General features: G+C 53.4%; 7 protein-coding genes across 7 annotated transcripts; 4 read left to right on the top strand and 3 right to left on the bottom strand.

Annotated features, from left to right (window-relative positions):
- Window positions 1–203: 203 nt before the first annotated feature.
- Window positions 204–1,626, bottom strand: PG985_014450 (uncharacterized protein; the record flags this gene model as incomplete). The annotated part of the gene is made up of 4 exons (XM_066834216.1): window positions 204–777; window positions 857–1,239; window positions 1,297–1,401; window positions 1,477–1,626. The coding sequence occupies 4 exons, from the start codon at window positions 1,624–1,626 to the stop codon at window positions 204–206; spliced, it is 1,212 nt and encodes a 403-aa protein (XP_066678956.1).
- A 1,817-nt stretch (window positions 1,627–3,443) lies between these two features.
- Window positions 3,444–4,470, top strand: PG985_014449 (uncharacterized protein; the record flags this gene model as incomplete). Its single annotated transcript, XM_066834215.1, has 3 exons — window positions 3,444–3,510; window positions 3,594–4,031; window positions 4,100–4,470. 3 exons carry the CDS (start codon window positions 3,444–3,446, stop codon window positions 4,468–4,470), a joined length of 876 nt encoding a protein of 291 aa, XP_066678955.1.
- A 922-nt stretch (window positions 4,471–5,392) lies between these two features.
- On the top strand, window positions 5,393–6,340 carry PG985_014448 (uncharacterized protein; the record flags this gene model as incomplete). Its single annotated transcript, XM_066834214.1, has 1 exon — window positions 5,393–6,340. The coding sequence occupies one exon, from the start codon at window positions 5,393–5,395 to the stop codon at window positions 6,338–6,340; it is 948 nt and encodes a 315-aa protein (XP_066678954.1).
- Window positions 6,341–7,475: 1,135 nt separating this feature from the next.
- Window positions 7,476–9,530, top strand: PG985_014447 (heterokaryon incompatibility Het-C; the record flags this gene model as incomplete). The annotated part of the gene is made up of 1 exon (XM_066834213.1): window positions 7,476–9,530. The coding sequence occupies one exon, from the start codon at window positions 7,476–7,478 to the stop codon at window positions 9,528–9,530; it is 2,055 nt and encodes a 684-aa protein (XP_066678953.1).
- Window positions 9,531–10,683: 1,153 nt separating this feature from the next.
- PG985_014446 (uncharacterized protein) lies at window positions 10,684–12,255 on the top strand (the record flags this gene model as incomplete). Its single annotated transcript, XM_066834212.1, has 3 exons — window positions 10,684–10,815; window positions 11,223–11,614; window positions 11,718–12,255. The coding sequence occupies 3 exons, from the start codon at window positions 10,684–10,686 to the stop codon at window positions 12,253–12,255; spliced, it is 1,062 nt and encodes a 353-aa protein (XP_066678952.1).
- Window positions 12,256–14,192: 1,937 nt separating this feature from the next.
- On the bottom strand, window positions 14,193–15,605 carry PG985_014445 (uncharacterized protein; the record flags this gene model as incomplete). Its single annotated transcript, XM_066834211.1, has 5 exons — window positions 14,193–14,433; window positions 14,486–14,611; window positions 14,987–15,006; window positions 15,191–15,410; window positions 15,484–15,605. The coding sequence occupies 5 exons, from the start codon at window positions 15,603–15,605 to the stop codon at window positions 14,193–14,195; spliced, it is 729 nt and encodes a 242-aa protein (XP_066678951.1).
- A 1,487-nt stretch (window positions 15,606–17,092) lies between these two features.
- On the bottom strand, window positions 17,093–19,138 carry PG985_014444 (uncharacterized protein; the record flags this gene model as incomplete). Its single annotated transcript, XM_066834210.1, has 1 exon — window positions 17,093–19,138. One exon carries the CDS (start codon window positions 19,136–19,138, stop codon window positions 17,093–17,095), a length of 2,046 nt encoding a protein of 681 aa, XP_066678950.1.
- Window positions 19,139–19,179: the final 41 nt, after the last annotated feature.

Raw genomic sequence — 19,179 nt, 5'->3', positions numbered from 1 at the left:
GAAGGGTATGTGCGATATAGAACGAGTTGTGGTTCTTCCAGACCCAGTGTGCGTTTGTGTGTGACAGTAGGGGTCACGTGAGCAATGAAGCTAGGCATAGCCTCACGCTTGGGTTCACTTTCACTTGATATAGTATATCGTCAAGTTTCGCCACGTCGTAATGTACAGTCTTTTTGGGTATCCCGAAAATGCAAAGTTCGTCTTCAGTTGGCGTGTGCCCGGCTGCTCCGCCTGCTAGACGTGTCCCAGCCCAGGACCTGTTCCCTGATCCAGTCCTCCGGGGAAATCTGGTCCAAGTCTTCGGCCTGGACGCTGACGTGGACCTCCTTGAAGATGTGCTTCTGGCTTGCCGCATCGCCATCATCCTCGTCGCCGTACCCGCCCCTCGTCGACCCCCGACGGCTTCCCCAGCCCCGCAAGCTACCCGACTCCGAGGCGGGCGAGAAATTTAAGACGCTCAGTCGTATGGCGCTAGAAACTCTCCTCATGTGTGAGGGTCTTAGAGAGCCCTCTTCTTGCTGCTTCTGTTCCTGCTGATCCTCAGCCGTCGGCGGTAGTTGGTTTAGGTCGCTGGCCGAGGTGCCATTGCTGCGGCCGTTGCCGCCGAGAGAGCGGAGACTTAGGAGGGGTCGAAGTGCCGGTAGAGAACCAGCAATGATGCCTATTCCTTCTTCCAAGACCGACCAAAGGCCGATCGCGCCGGTGCTGTACATAAACTCGGTTGGGTTGTTGTATAGGGTCAAGTAGCGAAGTCGGACGACGGTGGCGCAGCTTGCACTAGAAACAAGAAGGGTAACTGTTAGTAAAGGATTGAAGACTCGAGTGAGAGGAATGGTGAAGGCTTAGGTGGGCTTACAAAGCAGCCAGTCCCAGAATGATCATGACTGAGAATTTGACCGTCTTTTTCATGCGAATGTTCCACAGCAGGATCCCCGGCAAGATGGCCAGCACTAAGTCGGTCACGATGGAGACGGCGGAGAAGAAGAAGCTGACGGTGCTATTGAGGCGGGGGCTGCAAGACCCCTCGGTTGTCGCACCCCACAGCATGGTGATAGGATGGCAGATGTTGGCGATGACGAGGATGAAGACGACGGCCGTGATAGCTGTCAAGCCCATAACGGCCCAGAGGGTCCACACGAAGCGACGGCGCGCATCGGCTATGCGCAGCAGCGTCACGCTGATGCTGCATTTGATGAGGACTGTGCAAGCGGCGTAGAAGAACTCGGCGATGAAAAACATCTGGTTTCGAGATGGTCAGCCCCTCCTAGAGAGAAATTCGGAGGCGAGACTACTTACTTTGGTCCCGGTTTGTATTTCAGCACGAGTGAGCGCATCCGAGTGTTGACCAGCGCCATAGTAACAGCATACAATCACCAAGGCGGCCGTAACAGTATAAAGGATCTGCGGTGGGAGTTTTCTCTGTCAGTTATGTTGGTCAAGAGGCAAAAGAAGGGGAGGATCGTCGCGCAAACCTACCAAACCGCCCCCCATGAGCCAGTCGTCAGCTCCAAAGCCTTTGATCCATCTCCGCACTCCCACCCTAGCCACAAACGTGAACCATGAGAGAACCAACAACACAATGGTGAGATTTAGGAGAGGAATCCCCTCGCCAGCCACTTTCACCATGACGGCGGGGTCTGGAGGCTTCGTCGAGAAAGCGCTCGCAGTCGGTATGTTTCCCAATGTTGTTGAAACCGGAACCGGAAACGTATCGAATGGAGCCAGCTTCTCGCCCAAGATTATTATAAAAAGCAACCAGTCGGGGCCCTATGGCCCTTCGATGCGGGTAGTCGGAACGGATACAAATGGGTCGAAGGACGCTTGACTAGGGCGGTACCATAGGAGGCCCCTGAACTGACCTAGATTGATCATAGAGAGCTAGGAAACCATCCGATTTGAGCCAAGCCCCAAAGCCGTCATTAGATGCAACATATCAACGACTTCTTGACATACCAGCAGTACAAAATCGTCATTCCCAAAATTGCCCTGGATAACGGCGCAATCCTTACGGATAAGGGATAATAATATGACCTGGAGAAAAAGTCAGAACATTGGAAATTGTAGGCCAATAAAGGGCCACAGAATGCGTTGGCGATCCTACCAACAGGTCCCGAACTGCCAATTATAAGTGATATAGGCAATCAAATGGGTTTGGTTTACCTAGAGCTGGGCGGGCTGTCTTGCAACCCAGTGCTACGCGGACAGTAGCTGGACCTAGATCCGGCAAGCTGGCGCTCCTGATTCTTAGGATGCGGATTGTAATCCGTAACCCAATGCTGTAACCAACACCGGCGTGTCTCGGACTCAGCTTCTAGTGCGCCACCAGCCGTTAGCGTTGCCGCCTACAGATGCGCGCTCTGGGAGGAAACATTCCGCGTTGTTGAAACATGCTGAGCTAGCCTGTCGGTTGTCATAAGGTTAATACGCCAGGTGGTGTATTATCAACCACTTGTGCTGCATGATCACCAGTTTAAGCTGGTTCCATGGGCCATGGTCTCTCTATGGTACTCTGCAAAGAGCATGCTTGCCTCACAATAATTCGCGTACCGCAGCCAGCTTCTTGTCTCGTTTGGCATAGAGGCCTAGATCTGTCGTTAGTCAGTTTTCCAAACACACACTTGCGGTAGTAGTGTAGCGACTAGACTCTAGCTGTAGTGCCATAAGCTGTTGGCAGCGCGGGTAAGCTACCCGAGATGAATGCTATAGTTAGCGTCGATATGCAACGATGCATATTTCAAGCTCTGGATCGAACAAGCTCAAGTAACCATGGGTTTTTGTGCATAGCCCTAGGTCGCCTTAGAGCCCGTAATCGTGGTGCGATTTCTACAAGCCGTCTGTCAGCCATGACCAACTGGAAATAGTAAGCAGCTCGTAAGTGTAGGTCGATCGTGTTCTGGGCCAGCTGGATGAGGCTAGGGCCGTTGGGTGTGGAGATGAACTCGGACACAACCACACTCAGTTAGCTTAGCCGTCAAAGTATCACTGGCTTTCTAGAAGATCAGAGCGAACTGCAGTCAGCAAGTAGCCCTACCACAAGAAAAGTAGGGACCCTACATAAGTTTTCTCCCCCGCCAGTGGCCCAGCTTGGGTTCATGCGCCACTGTACTGCGTTATGTCGAAATGAATATGGGCCAAAAGACATATTATTAGCCGTTAGTATGGGGCGGGACCCATTCGTCGCATGTCACAGGTGGGCGGTGTGCTTCCACGTAGTCACCTCCATATAGGTAAGACCCTTACCCCTCAGACGTTCATGCTCGATGTCAGCAAGGGGCGCAGCAACAGGAGGGAGTTGTTTACCCGGGGTCTGCTCTTTTAATTGTCTTTCGACTTTGATTTTGTTAAATAACTGTTGATATTTCTTCTCCTTTTGTATCCTTACCCTTTGCCCATCATTGCATTGAAAACACACGAGCGGGCTCGCGAGTCTGATATTTTACGCCATGGCCGAATTCCTTATTAATGAGAATGACTTGCAGGGTTTGAAAGGAAAGGCGGTGATAGTCACAGGTACGAACTTTTCCGACGACCTAGACGTGGTGATGGCTAGATGAAGGAACGAGCCCAATGTTCTGACAGTGTTGGCGTTTAAGGGGGCTCATCGGGCATCGGTCTGGCCACTGTTGAGCTGTTGCTCTCCTTGGGAGCTCGGGTGATCAACGCGGATATACAAGAGCCTGCCAAGCAGCCCGAGTCATCTGCTACGGGAGAGTACGCCTATGTCAAGACCAACGTCACGGTCTGGGCTGATCTCGTCGCCATGTTCAAGCGGAGCAAGGAGCTTTACGGCCGCATCGACTCGGTCTTCGCCAATGCCGGTCTGGGCCCGCGTGCCGACTACCTGTCGATGGAAGTCGATGAGAACGGCGACCTCAAGGAGCCAAACTACGACGTTATCGACGTCAGCTTGAAGGGGCTCATGAACACGTGCACGCTGGCCTTGTATCACATCCGACAGCAAGCCGACGGCGGCAGCATCGTGCTCTGCGGCTCCACGACGGGCTTGCAACGGCTTCGAGCCGCGGATTACTGTACGTATATCTGCACCAAGTCAGCATAGTTCACCCTATCCCGTTCCTAACGCTGATGAATCACCCAGCCACGGCCAAGCACGGCGTCATCGGCTTCGGCCGCTGCCTCACAACCCTGACGAAAGCGGCGCAGCTGCCCATCCGGGTCAACACGCTGGCGCCCACGTGGACCGACAGCAGCGTGCTGCCGAACCTGCGGGGCCTGATGGAGAAGATCGGCGTCGAGATCCAGCCGGCGTCGGCCGTGGCGCGCGCCGCGGCGCTGCTGATGGCGGACACCTCCCGGCACGGAAACCTGCTCCACGTGTCGTGCGGAAAGTACAAGGAGATCGACGACGCGGTGCTGCTGCCGGCCTTCGACACGATCAAGGGCGATTACCCGGGCGAGGACGACGTGTTGGAGAGGCTTATGGCAGTCATGGCGGGCGGACAGGCGTGAGGGGTTCATCATGCAATTGCCCAATTGGTATCGTAGATGAGCAAGCGATAACTACTTACATCTTAAGGAAACAGCTAAACAGTCAACGTCATTGATGAAAGTCGAAAGTACCAAGTGCCCTGCCGATTAGTAAAGTGCAGATCGGGGGTTCTGTGGTCTTCACGTATGCACCCCGCCATGTGGAGTGCATTCCCTCGTGACGGAGCTCGAGAAAGCTAGCGACTGCATTTCGCCCAACATCATGTCATTGCAAAGAGATCAAATCGATGAACGCCTTCCTTGTCTGGCAAATCAGAAAGGGCAATTCGAACTTGAATTGGGTTTGGCCGCCCGTCTGTTGAGAAGAAGAAGTTGCCTTCTTCGGACGATTCTTTTTAAAGCTTAAGTGTGCAACTGAGTGAGGGTGGTGAGAGCTGGCCCCTTGCCTGTCACTCTCCAGCGTAGCGGTACGCCGTATCCGCATGGCTGGTAACCATTCGAAAGTTGATCTTAGCTAATTGCAATCTAGGCGGCCCCGAAATTGGGAAGCCGAACGGTGCGCCGCGCAAAGTTTAATGAGCTGCAAAGAGTCAATCGTCGCTGACAGGAACAACTGCCGTCGCATGCTCATTTCCGTCATTTCGTCATTGGACCATAAGAATAGAAAACAGGGCAAGCGAGGCAAGCACCGCTGGGAAAAAATGCTGCACGGCTGCAGCCTGCAGGATTAGTAAAGATCACTCATTCTCCTCTCCCTCCTGCTCCTTCTCGGCTTCAATGAATGTTCTGTTCAATTCGACAACACGCGATGCCGCCCAACAACACCTGCAACGGCTGTGAGCGCCGCCTCGATTTGCTTTTTCTCTCTCAACTCCGAATCTCCACCTAATTAATACCTATTGTACCTATACCCTATAATGCATCACGAGCCCGAATCGCTGTCATGTCGAATGGTATTGTGAACGTCCAGACTGCACAGATACTCGACTATGTGTCTTCAGCCCTGAGCCTTGCCATCCTCCTCACCCGTCTCGCCCTCGAAACCTGGCGCAAACGCAAATTTGATCTTAACTTCTACCTTGCTTCTGCTTCAGTTGTCGCCGTTGTGGGACGTCTTGTTGTTACGCACTATTACCTGTCCTTCGGCGCAGCTGATCCACCCGGGGTTGCGCAAGACGTCGACTCAAAGACTTACATTGCTGGTCGAATCCTCGTCCTAGTCGCCAGAGTCCTATTCAGCCTCATACTCTGGCTCCAGATTGGCATCATTCTCTCATTCTATACGGGATTGGTGCACGACGTCACGGTTATGACCTGGGTGATTCGTGCAATCTGGGGTCTAGTGGTGGTGACCTTTGTTGCCGTCGTCCTAGTCACATTCCTCGAGTGCAGGCCGTTCAGTCTGTACTGGTCAACGGATGAGCCTCAGCCTCAATGCCAAAAGGCCTATGCACAACTTTTGATGCAGACTAGTTGCAACATCTTTCTTGATGTCGTGGTCCTGATCATCGCGTTCCCCCTGACCCGCCTCTCGAAGCATACATGGTCCATGAGGTTGCGTGTTTGCGCCTTGATCGGGCTCGGGTTGTTATGTATAGCAATCAGTGCCACCCGCGCCGCCCAAACAATCGAGGCGCCTCATCAAGATGTGCGCGCAATATGGGCTTCGATACAGATATTTGTGGCCGTCTTCGTCGGAAACGCACCGTCCATCTACGGCTCAGTCAAATTACTGAGAAGAGAGAAGAGCACGTTGAATGACAGAAGATATGGGGCTGGCACGAGCAGCAGCGACGCAAGTAGCCATCCCCCGCTGGTGGGGCTTCAAAGCATCCGGGCTGACAACGCTGAACCCGACGCCGACAGTAACCCCTCTAGCACATCATCATAGTTGAGTAGGTTAGAGGAGGGAGTTATCAAGAAACCTAGAAACCTAGAAACCCGAAGAAGCAGATTTATCGAACAAGAAAGGCCAACAACAAAGCGGGAGAGCACACGATACTGGCCTTGGCATCCTTCATCCACGCGATCCGGCGGCGGGGTACGCTAAAGGCCCAACCTGAGAACGCCCGTGCTCCCGATCGCGAAGTACGTCATCGGTTTTCTGCATGTCATCTAAGCTGTAATGTCTGGGAAAAGGAAAGATTGTGATTATCGGGTGCCCTAGCATGCTCAGGAAACGGTCGGCCCCTGACACCACACGTTGCCCCTTACACAATAGATAGAATCAATAACATTCATACGATACCCAGCCTACCGCTATTTGACAATTGCATGATAAAAGTGCTTTCTCAGTCAATGGCTAATGCCTCGGTATGGGGTGCCAAGGTTCAGGGCTAGAATCTGATGCGGGGAGAGATCTTTTGTCTAAAGCTGTGTCTATGAAGCCATTGGACACCCAGCTCTTTTCTAAGACCAGCCATCATCTTTAATGAACAAACAAGAAGCATGATTGGGCCAACCCCTTGATTCTGGCGCAATGGTGTCTCAGCCCTTTTTCTTTTCTTTTCCCCTTAGAGCGTGCAGTTGTTCTCTTTGGGCCTTGGCACCTAGCCACCCGCGAATTTACACGTGCAACGATGAAAATCCATCTCGGGACTAAGACGGATCGAACCAAGCTCTCGGGTGACTACATCTCCCCGATGACATCTTGTGATCCACCCAGCATAACTACTCATCTCATCATAAACCTGAAATTACCCACTTCTCTTGCTGAGTCTTTCCCGACCAACCACCACCGACAGCTGTGCATGATGAGTGTCTGACAGTCATCCCGATGAAAATTTGATTTTTCGGCTTTGTTTAATTCTGGTTTTGCGACACCCTGCAGCTTTTATGTCACGGATTCTTCTCTTCTAGACAAGACAGAGAGAGAGAGCACAGCTACGACCAATTACTGCCCACAGTTCCATCCATGGCAGTGATCCCCTTAGTGCCGATCAATCCGGAACCAACTGCTCCCAATCACAGGGGAAGACGAATTTCGTGGGGCTCATTCTCTTACTACTAACTAGATACAATCCAAGATGCTGTCCGCGCACCATTTGTTCCTGTTGTTCCTGGTCTGCGCCCTCTTCGCGGGGGGCGCCACCGCGTTCGGCGCGGGCTCGCTGCCCCTGACGTCGGAATTCAACGGCTACGTCTGGCGGCACGGCGACATCACCGAGGTGCTGCAGTACCTGCCCTTCAGCTTCGTGACGCAGCACCGGTTCACGCAGCTGCAGCGCAAGCAGGTCTACTTTGGCAACTGGCTGCGCGACTTCAGCCAGGTCATCGACACGACCTGCCTGCAGAGCGTGCCGGAGCCCATCCTGCGCGCCATCGTCTCCGTCATGGGCTTCATGGAGTTCGGCTTCGCCACCGACGAGTTCGACGTCACGCGCGACCGGCTCGGCTGCTACACGCACGTCGAGCACATTGACAACCCGCACGGCTACGACGAGGACGCCAAGGAGGTCGACGAGCGACTGCGCGGGCCCGTCGACCCCCGCGAGCTTGAGTTCGATCCCAAGACGGGCATGAAGAACTACATCGCCAATTCCGGCCAGGGCTGGGACACCTCGGCGGACTACATCCGCAAGCAGCTCAAGGAGTGCATCGAGCTGGGCCGGAAGGGCCGCAAGGACGCCGGCGCCCGAAAGGAGTCCTTTATTCGTCTGGGGGCTGCGCTGCACACGCTCGAGGACTTTGCCGCGCACAGCAACTACGTAGAGCTGTGCTTGCATGAGCTGGGAGAAGTCGATGTCTTCGCCTTCGTCGGTGACAAGTGCAGGCTCACCGCACCGGGATGGCGAGGCAGGAAAGTCCCACCCTTGGTAACAGGCACGTTCGGCATGCTCGACATCTTCCACAGCATGCTCGGAGAAGCCGACGACATGGCGATCCTGCAATCTAAGGGCACCCTCGGTGAGCTCGAATCGAAGCTGGGGTACGGAACCATGGCCTTTGAGCAACTTTTCGACCTCGTAAAGACCGCGCTCGGGGCCTTGAGCAAATTCACATCCGACGCAAACCCCCTCATGAAGCAGCTGGACACGATCGGGGAGATCTTCAAGAAAGCGACCGAAGACAATCCAAAGGCCGGCGCAGACAAGCCTCCGCCTGCTACGGAGGTCAAGGAGCTGAAGGAGAATGCCAGCGGCATCGCGAACCCGAACCTACTCTGGCAATCCATCGAGCCGGTGCTTTTCCTCCACGACCGGATGAAGAAATGGCTACAGGAGAGCGCACAAGACTCGTCTCCCCAGGGCCCAGAGGAACCCAGCACTAAACTCGGAGAGTACACAGACCAGCTAGTCTTCAAGTTCCTTGCTGTGATGCTCGAGTCAGCAGTCAAGGAGCTCCGTAATGCCGTCAAGGCAGCCAAGGACAAGGTGGACGAAGAGGCGGCCAAGGCAGCATCGGCAGCAGTATACGAAGACGGATCCGACGCCTCCGACCCCAGCCATTCCGACCTCTCCAAAGACCACTTCAGCAACGTCCTCAACCAGCCCGCCGGCCTCGTAGCCACGGTCACCACGAACTGGGCCACGCAGCGCATCGTCAAGTGCTGGGACAACGACGACCTCGACGCCGACGAGACCATCGAGGAGATCCTCAAGATCCTGCACCACCCGGCCTTCGTCAAGAAGAAGTCGGCCATCCAGCACTACATGTTCCTGGCCGTCAAGAAGTGGTGGCGCGGCCTGCCGGCCAGGGAGAAGACGGTGCTGCGCAGCAAGCTGACCAAGGCGAGCGTACAGAAGCGCGGGCACGAGGCGCACGAGCTGACGCTCAAGGACCTCGAGGGCCGGCGCAAGGGCGCCGCCGTCTTCCCCGGGTCGCGGCCGCGCGTGCGCAACCCGCCCAAGAAGGACTCGTTCCCCATCGCCTGGGCCATCCAGGAGGCCGGCGCCGACATCCAGTGGATCGCGTCGACGCTGCGCGAGGGGCTCACCGATCCGCGGTACGCCACCGTCGAGCTGTTGCGGGGGGCTAAGCATTTCGCGACGGGCTCCGTAAGGGCGGTGCTCACGGTCGCGACTTGGTTTGCGGGCGGGGCGGCGGCTATGGTTATGGATCGGTGGGGGGTGAGGGACTGATGGCAACGGAAAGAAGAGATGTATGTATACCCTGGAGGCCCTGGAGAAGGAGACTCGGAAGAGACAGCGAGCGAGCGAGCGGCAGGGGAAGAGAGAAGAACAAAGGGCGTTTGGGGTTTGCTATTTCATGAACTTGTTGCATCTACGCATTGCATAGACAAGAAGCATAGATAAGATTGCTAGAATGACTAGCCATCCATCGAGTTGTCTATACTTCGTTGGCCAAAGAATACGGAGATCGATCTATCTACAACAACAGTATTGTTTCAAGGATGTGCTAGAGACAACTACTTGCATATGCTCAGGTTCTCGGATAAGGCAAGAATTCAACCGGAGACAACTAGCCACTTGGTGACTATCTTCCCTTGTATGGATCTTCCCTTGTATGGAACCCAACAAGGATACAGAGCTTTCAATTTATGTTGACTTCGTTTTCTATCCCTTGCCGAAGCGACGCCGTGTTGCATAAAAGACTGCCGAAACATCCATTTATTGCTGACGCTTATGGGTACGGTCCCGACAATGACAGACAAAGATAAAAACAGAAGATTGGGGGCAGGCTGCTCGTAACCCAAGTCGGTACCGAAGCAGTACTTGCGCTGGGTGTGATTCAGTTAACCTGACCCAAGTAACCTGTTGCTGTTCCGGTTCTTCCAGTAGACACTGAATAATATAACAATGCACTTGAAACATAGGCGCTGCGCCGCCAAATGAGTTACTCGGGTCCGATGGATAGTTGGCGCGCTTAGTGCGTTCCTTCGTTTCTCCGGTCCCTTTGCCGACTTGCACACTTTTGGGGTCTGCCCGGCCATTGTGTCCCACATACATGTGGCGCGGGCACGTCCATATGTCTTGGTTCACCTCCGAGGCACTCTAACAGCTTCATGTTGCCGAGCTGAGCTGAGCTGAGCCGGAAAAAGCAAAGCTGACATGGAAGCAAGGGGGTGGAGGAACAGGTACCCCAATCAAGGGATCGGGGCCTAGATGCGCCAACAGTCCAGTCCACTGTCGCCAAGACTCCGGATCAGATCAATGATATATGAAAGGTCACCTCTCTTTCCATCGTGGCGGATAGCGTTGGGTTTGGAGCTCAGGACTGAATTGATTGCATCCCACTCTCTCACTGTATACGTTCGTTTTACTCCTGTTTACCATGGCGGGCATTCTGATACCCATTACGGTGCTGGTCGGCATCGCCTGTCTTGCGGTCGGTTTGCGCCTGTATACCCGATGCGGCATCATCAGACACGCTGGGCTGGACGAGTATCTCATTGGCGCTTCTTTGGTGAGTAACTCTGCAGATCGTTAATCATGTCTTGCTGCGTGGATAAAACGAAAGGGGGACACGAAAAAGGCTAACTCGAACGACTCCCTCACATCTCTTATAGATCATGTCGCTGATCTGGTACTTCTCGCACGTCTGTGGTAAGGACAAATACTTCATTTGTATTCGTCTTCTCTTCTGTTTCCCATCCCTCATAATACACTATAACCTGCCAAAGAAATATTGCTAACACACTCTGTCCTTTGACAACAGCAACCCTCCATGGATTTGGCCGCCCCATGATCGAGATAGAGCCTGATGCCCGTCGATGGCTTCTAAAAGTACGTAACCACTCAACGGAACATACATATTTTCCCGACGGTCCCTTGTGGTGACTAACATGAAAGCCCCCGCGCCCCCTGAAACAGGCAGTCTGGTTCGGTCCCGCGGCCTGGGGCTTGTCCTCAGCCCTGTGCAAGATGTCAATCGTGTGGCAGTACCGGCGAGTATTCCCAACCCCCGGCGCGATGCGGTTCTGCAACGTGCTACTGGGCATCCTCGTCTTATACGGACTCTTCTCGCTCTTCGGCGCCGTCTTCCGCTGTTGGCCCGTGGCTTCCATGTGGGATCTACCCCTGGCCGGTACACCAGGCAGCCCGGCGCGTTGCATGGATATCGCCGTCTTCCATTACATCTGCTCCGGGACCAACATCCTGATGGACCTCGTCATCTTTGCAATCCCCGTGCCCCTGGTGAATCGACTTCACATCTCGAGGCGGCAGAAGCGGGCGTTGGTGCTAGTCTTCACTTTTGGTGGCTTGTGAGTATGATTCGAGACAATAATACCCCTTAGTTGCCCTTGTGTCCCTTTCGATGTGCAGTCAAGTTCTGACATGTTCCAATTTCTCCTAAATCATCTACAGCGTCATCATAGCCTCCGTCATCCGCCTCATCGCCCTCGAGCAGTACGTCACAGCCCCCGACCCGTCAGGTCCCGTCGTCCGCGTCGCCCTCTGGAGCGGCATAGAGATCAACATCTCCATCACCTGTGCGTGCCTGGCGGTGCTGCGGCCGTTACTTTCAAGCATATTCCCGCGACTCCTGCCTTCCGCATGCAGCGGTACCAGCAGCAACATTCCCTCATCTCCCGCTTCTTCGTACGGAGTCCGGAAGAAGGGGGAGAAGGAGCAGAAAGAAATGCTGAAAGCGTCTGGCATCAAGGACGGGGAAACATATGGATGGGAAGCCGACGATGGGGAAAGCCAACTACCGCCTCGACTGCTACAGCAGCAGCTCATGAGACAAGCCACTTATGGGAATACGCGACGTTTCGCTGGTGGGGACGGTTCACCGATGGGAAAACAGGCCGGCAAATGGGTTAGTAACTATTCCTTAGACGGCAAAGCCCCACGAAGACCCGAGCGTGACACGGGGAAGAGGGGTGTTGCGGATATGGTGTAATATATGGGCCAAATTCATACAGTAAGAGGACGACGGCAACGCGGAGGACATCCTACAGGCAGCGCACGAGTGTTTCTGGTTCGTACAAGATAAGTGAATGCGCAAGACAGGTGGTAATTCTCAGGACAATGTGCACATGCATCAAATATTGCCATTGATCCCAAACGATGTAGGTGGCGGCCGCAAAAGATACTGAAGATTTCAGACTGTTCAGTTCCCGTATCCTCTCCTAAACGTGACGGATTCCCAAGGCAATAATGACCGCTGCACCGGTGAATGTGGCCTGTACTACATTCTTGGACTCGCACGCACTCAATGATAGCACTCCTGTTTGACATGGAATCTGTATATTGACCTTCTGCTGCTAATTTGATACCTCCGTCCGCCCGGGATCATAAGCTAGCCTTGTCATGCGGTTATACAGCCCAAGATGTCATGTGCCTTTTAAGATGGACGATGGACCTTCAGGTGACTTTTCGCGCCGAAGGCCGGTGTTTTGTTCATCGTGGCGCAATGCAATAGAAATGAAGAGAAGAATGAGAGAAATAATGCGTATAAGGAGAAAGGTAATTATGGTTATAGACAGCCATCCTCCTCGAAGCCAAACCCCCATCCATCGTCAATAAGTTTCCGGACGCGTCATTGATGACGGACGTCCATCGGTCGGAGCACCGCCGCAAAATAGGCCACGCGAATGGCTGATCTTTGTGAGTCTTTTGTTTCTGCCGGGGAGCCTTCGTATGAATCGAAAAGAAGAAAAGAACGGCTGCCGCTGCCGCCTGAGTTGGGGAGAGAAGGCTGGTGGGGAGGGAGACGCGACCGCAACGTTCTCGTCCTCCTCGATTCTGTTCAGCACCCCAGGGGGTGCGGGTGACCTGGCTCCCGATCTTGTCTTCCGACCACCACTGTCGGGTCTGGTGCGCCCCTGACGTCCCTTGAAAATCCACCGGAAGGAATGATTCTCCAGCTGGGTCGTACTCATACCCGCAGAAGCACGTCGCAATGTGATGGAACTCTTGGAATGGGTGCTGCGAACATCATGGATAACTTTCGTACTTTCATAAAGCCTTCTATCCTCCTCCCTGGTGCTCCTCCATTTGCAGACGACCTAGCTGTGCGAAAGGGTCCTGCAAGCAGTAGAGTAGCCTTGTTGTTACGATCTGCTGAGGGCAAACCCGCGACCGCCAGATATTGCGCAACCCAAGCCCAAACCCCTCTCGCGGCGGGGGACCGCCAGTATATATCGCCGCCCGATTCATTGCGCTTTCCATTCTCGAACCGCTTCCGAAAACGATTTCCTGTTCTCCCAGTTGATGTCCCAATCGACCGCCAATGGCAACCTGGAGCCCTCTCGCGGCGGGAGGCCCCCAGGGTATATGGCCCCCCATCTAAAGCTGCTGTTGCAGGGGGGCATATACCCTGGGGCCTCCCGTCCTATCTATATATCTATAGAAATATTCTATAAGAATACATAGTAATAGTACATGTATCTATTACATAGTACCGTACATAGTACTAGTACAAGTAGTAGTACAGTCCCCAACAACGGAAAACCCCGAACCGAACGCGAGGCTAAGGTGCCAGAGTAGACGCTGATCAGACACCACAAAAGGTGTTAGTACATCTTGACAGCAGGACGGTAGCCATGGAAGTATGGATCCGCCAAGGACTGTGTGGCAACTCACATGGCGAACATGTTCATGAAGCCGAGCTGCGCTTTGGCCAACGAGAGGAAATCCTTTCGCGGCTCTGAAATCAGTGTTGCACATGAACCAACCAACCAACCAGCGTACCGCTGGTTGGTTGGTACTATCCCCTGTCGCCGATTCGGTGCTGGTTGGTTGATAAAACGGTTGATCAAAAGGGCGTTGGTTGGTTGACAGTTGGTTGGTTCGTATCTCGTGATGATTTTTGGTGTTGTGGTCCGTGCGGAAGCCTCATTTTCGACGGTAACGCCGACGAGGCTCTGTTTTCGACGGTGACGCCGGCAAGGCTCTGTTTTCGAGTGTGATGCCGGCGAAGCCGGCGAAGCCAAATTTGACCATGGTGAATAGTGATGGATGGTGATATGTAGTGATGTAATATGGTGGTGATGAGCTCGAGATGGCTCGAGGGATGATGGCTCGAGGGATGGCTCGGGAGATGGAGCTCGAAGCTCCGAGACTAGGTCCGAAAAGGCTAGTAGTCCCATATTATAAGGTTATCGATAAGGGCTCCGGAACAACAATACTCCGTCGGATCGGCCTCCAGCTCCATGGGACCGGCCCTCAACACCATAGGAATATCGTGAGATGGGTGATATTCCGGCTTCAATCCAACCATATCAACCATATCAACTGGTTGGCAACCAAAGGGACTGGATGGTTGGTTGGCAGCATTTTCCAGCAGGCCGTGGTTGGTTGATCAATAGAGAGCTGCTGGTTGGTTGGTTGAATATAAGGTTGAAATGGTTGGTTCGTCTGCAACACTGTCTGAAATGAGAGATGACGAGATACCAATCGGGTTGTCCATGGAGGCTTGGGGCCAAGACTGCACGCAGCTGCAAACATTCAATTGTCTCTGGATGGCGGGAGGAACAGTTAGCAACCAAAAGAAAAGGGGAGGATACCGGCGTCGACAACGAGCAACTGCAGCCCGTAGGAGTGACCTTGACAAGAGGAAGGAGAGATGAAGTCTGGGCGGTAGACACTGGACCCGGATAAGGGTGTTGATGTCGACGAGGGAAACTTACGATATGATTGCCAAAGGCCACTGTATGTGTGTGTGTATGTGTGTGTGTATGTGCGTGTATGTGTGTGTGTGTGTGTGTGTGTGCGTGCGTGCGTGTGTGTGTGTGTGTGTGTGTGTGTGTGTGTGTGTGTGTGCGTATGTGTCTTTGTGTGTGTGTTGTTGTGTATCTGGGCCTCGGCGTGTAAGTTATTATGGGCGGCTGCACGCAAGATAGTGCTGGGTCAGGGCGTGGGGGCTGGCCACGGTCGGGGTGCAGAGATGGCACTGGATTGGTCCCGGCCTCGTGTATCTTGTGGTACTGGCAGTCCTTGGGGTTCTTCTGGCGCGTGTGAAGCTCGAAGTCCTCGAGCATCTTGTGCTGGTAGTTGCAGATCGAAGCGCCCTCCATGCCAGCAGCCCCGTTGGGACTTTTGTGGATGGAGGCCCTGAAAAATAAGTCAGTTGCTTGTTGAAATGAGTTTATCACGGGAGAGAGGGGTATAGGTGTTGATGACGTACCTGAATGCTCCGACTCGTTTCGTTCCGCCACTCTTGATCGTCAACTTCCTGGTGGCCCCATCTTGAGCAATCAGGCGTGATCGCGTCTCCCTTGTCTGCCTTATCTCCCTTGGACTTGCCATTGGCGCCATCGCCACCTTTCGCCATGTTGTGAGAACTACGGGCGGCGCCGTGCAACAGTGACTCCTGTAGCCGGCGAGTCTTCGAGCTCCTCCCATCCATCAAGGAGCGTCGAGAAAACCGTTTGGTCCTGTCTGTACTCGTGATGAAATGTGATGGTGACTGGGAGTTGGATGATCATGCAAAAGAACAAAACCCGTCTCTTGGTGGCTCAAGCTGATAGAACAAGATGCTGAGGGAAGAAGGATGATAGAATGGCCATCTTAAGACTGGCATGAAGACCTCGTCGGTCAATAGGAATCATGCTTGCTGGTGCTTGCTTGACTGTAGACTGCTTATTCCCAGTCTTCTGTGTCTGATGGGATGATCTGGTGTGGTTCAGAAAGCAAAAAGGACAAAGGGCCTTGACTGGACTTGGTAGGAGGAGGAGAGGAATTGCTCTTGGGGCGGACTGGCGCGAGTCAATGGTGATGGAAAGACTGGACATGGCGAGAAAGAGGATACTGGAAGATGCAACATGGGACTAGAATCAAATGTTGATGGGCGCTTGTATCAGCAGCCAAGGGAGTGTTGTTGGGTCGGGTTGGGTTGGGTTCAACTGTTGAGTGGCTGTATGTGACTGCATATGTCTTGTACAGGCGACTGGCTGCCAAGTTGATTATTGATCAACAGATTTCATGGTAAATGCATGTGATTTGTGCTGACCCTACCATACTGGGAAGGTCCTGTCCTTTGATTGTAGCACAGGCAGCTCTGAGCAGGCAGTGGTCGCCTAAGTCTGGAACGCTTCAGGGTGCATTCCCTTTTTCTTTTTGGACTTACAACCACGTGCAGTTACATCACTGGCCTGCACCTACCATTCTGACAGACTGCATCATGGTTTTGTTGGGTTCATACAGTTGGTAGGTGCAAGCCCGGTTCATCTGAAGCACGCTGATGTTGCCGCTATCCCTATCTACTGGTAGGTAAGGCACCTTCCCTGGTTTTCTGCTTTACCACCGACCCTCCTGCAACGCAGAAGGATGATTTGGACTTGATAGAGCTCGTATAGAAGTGCAACAACGTCCAAGGGTCGGGGTGGATGGAGGAAACACGTAATGCATAGGTACTTACATTATCCACCCACTCTTTCTTTTCGTGTGAGAGGCTGGAATTAGGCAGCAACTGAACTCACTGGAAAGCTGAACGTTCGTGGGAGACAACTACCTAGTCTTCGTATCATGTCAATACATGCATGTTATGAACTGACCTGTTATGCGAATGTACCATAGATATCACTGGTTTGGCACCCCAGTTTCCAATGTCCCAGTATCTGAATTTCTGTCCTCTATCCTACATGAGCCTAATCACGTGCTAGTCTTCGCACTGGCTTACCACAACGACTGCCATGTGTTGCTCTCATACAATCAGTAATATGTCTGGTTGAATCTGTCGTACTGATAGTTGAACACACCCCAACATTCCCAAAAATCAATACTACCCTTCGACCCTACAATACATGTGTTGTGTTAAAGAGACGATTACCCGTATCCGTGATACCAGAGCCGCTGAAGCGATTGTCAGACAACCGCAGTGTAATCACCATGAACCCTCCTAGCTCATCCGCCAAGACATGAAGGCGTCCAACCCCAGGTGAGATGGACTCGCGTTGAACTACGCCCGCGACCACCACGATGCGAATTCTTGCGTGTAGGCCGCGGACATGCTGGATGAATTGAGCCATAGACCTGCCACTGTTGACCACAGAGTCAACCAGGATGACAGTGGCTTGTCCATGTAGGTGATGTGCCTCAACATCCTCTGGCTTCTTGGCGTGTACGAACATGGCTTTCTCCATCACGTTGGCTACCCCCAAAGCCATCGGTTCGCCCCCACGCATGAGAGCGACGATGGTGGTGCGTGCCTCGGCATGAATTCGATATCCCACAGTTCGGGTTCCCTGCACATGCTGTATCGAGTACTCATCCAACCCCAGCTTGTCGGAGAGAATGGTGGTAACCAGGTGGCGGCCTATGTCCTCATGGGCTTCGCGCAAGGCTGGGCCTGAAATGTTCGCGTTTCGGGTAGGTGTCATGAGCAAGCGGGCTGCATTTGTGTTGGTGGCATCGAAAACTTGGAAGCCGGGGCTTGAGAAAGGGGTGGCCGATGTCAGCGAATCCCAGACGCCGGGTCGTTGGAGCGACATTACGGGTGCTTGATCGATGCCCACGATGGGGGCTACATGACTTGGAAGGAGAAGCTGCTTTACTCGAATTCCGTCGTTGTCGATGGCATTTCTCAAGGCTCCTTCCATACTCTTGCTTCTTAGGTCTGGCGCGCCAACCACGACCACAGCCTGGTCTGCCTGCTGGAACATGGGGATGTCCATGGGGCTATCTCCAAATGCCCACACGTAAAGCCCGTGAACAGCACGCAAGCGCACTACCAAAGAGGCTTTAGTCTCTGGCGTGATGACGTAGCGATCTCGAATAAGGCCGCCGCCGATGACTGAGACTTTGTCGGAAAGGTGATGGCTTCTCACTACCTTCTCCCAAATTCGACGCAGACCACAAGTCACAATGACTGCACCGACATGATCTTGCGTGGAGATTAGATCGAGCAGGTCTATGAACTCCCTGCGAAGCATCACTCTCAATGCCACGTCTTCAAGAAGTCCCTTAAGCCTATGTTCGCTTGACTCAAACGCCTCCTGCTCATAGAGAAGCGCAGCTTGGCGGAATGCAGTGTAAGAGTACTGCATAGGACCGCTGAACAGTTGCTTCAAGGTGCCACTCTTATCCTCTGACCGGGAAGCCATCTCCCAGAACTTACTCCCGGTATCCTGACTGGTTAATGTCTTATCTGCATCGAAGATCACCATTGTCTTCAAGTCCTTGCTCATGCCGGTAAGAATGTTTCCCATCTCTTGCTGTGCTAGCGATAGGTTGTAGTGCTCATTATGAACCTGGAAATCCTGCAAAAGCACCACGACATCCTTTACAAGCGTCGATCGCGGGGCAATGGCACAGAACAGGATTCCGTGGGCGCGGCATAGCTTTGACAACTGTTCCTTATCGGCGTTTTGCCACTTGAGTAGGTGGTTTACAGAAGCATGCGAACGCTTTCTCTGGGTGTCATTTGCGCGACGCTGTGCAATTTCCTCCGGGCGGACCTCCAGATACAGGATATGAGTGAATGTGTTGGCATCTGCCTCTGTGAAGACACATTCTCCGGACTCCTCTACCTCGGACCAAAACATCGAATGCCCAGTAACCACAGCTGTCTCCTTTGCTGCGGCGAATTCCATCCTGATCTTGTTTATGGCAACCTGACGCCATTCCTGCTTCTGAGACGGGTTGGACTGCTGAAAGGTCGCCAAGCCGCCAGGGACAACGGAACCAAGCACTTCAGATCCTTCGTAGAACCGAAAAGCATCAAGTTGATGGGAGCTCTTGAGCTCGTTGACCAAGTGAGTCTTACCACATCCAGATATCCCGTAGATTCCGACGACTGTGGGTTTAAGGGGGGAATAAGAAGGGGGTATGTAACTGGCCATGGTTGGTAACAGGCTTAGCGGGCATGCAGTCAGTTTCTTTT

This window comes from Apiospora marii (assembly GCF_038362585.1).
Source record: "Apiospora marii strain CBS 49790 chromosome Unknown utg000011l_segment0_segment0, whole genome shotgun sequence".
In the NCBI taxonomy this organism is placed as follows: domain Eukaryota; kingdom Fungi; phylum Ascomycota; class Sordariomycetes; order Amphisphaeriales; family Apiosporaceae; genus Apiospora; species Apiospora marii.
This window is presented reverse-complemented; position numbering and strand designations above follow the sequence as displayed.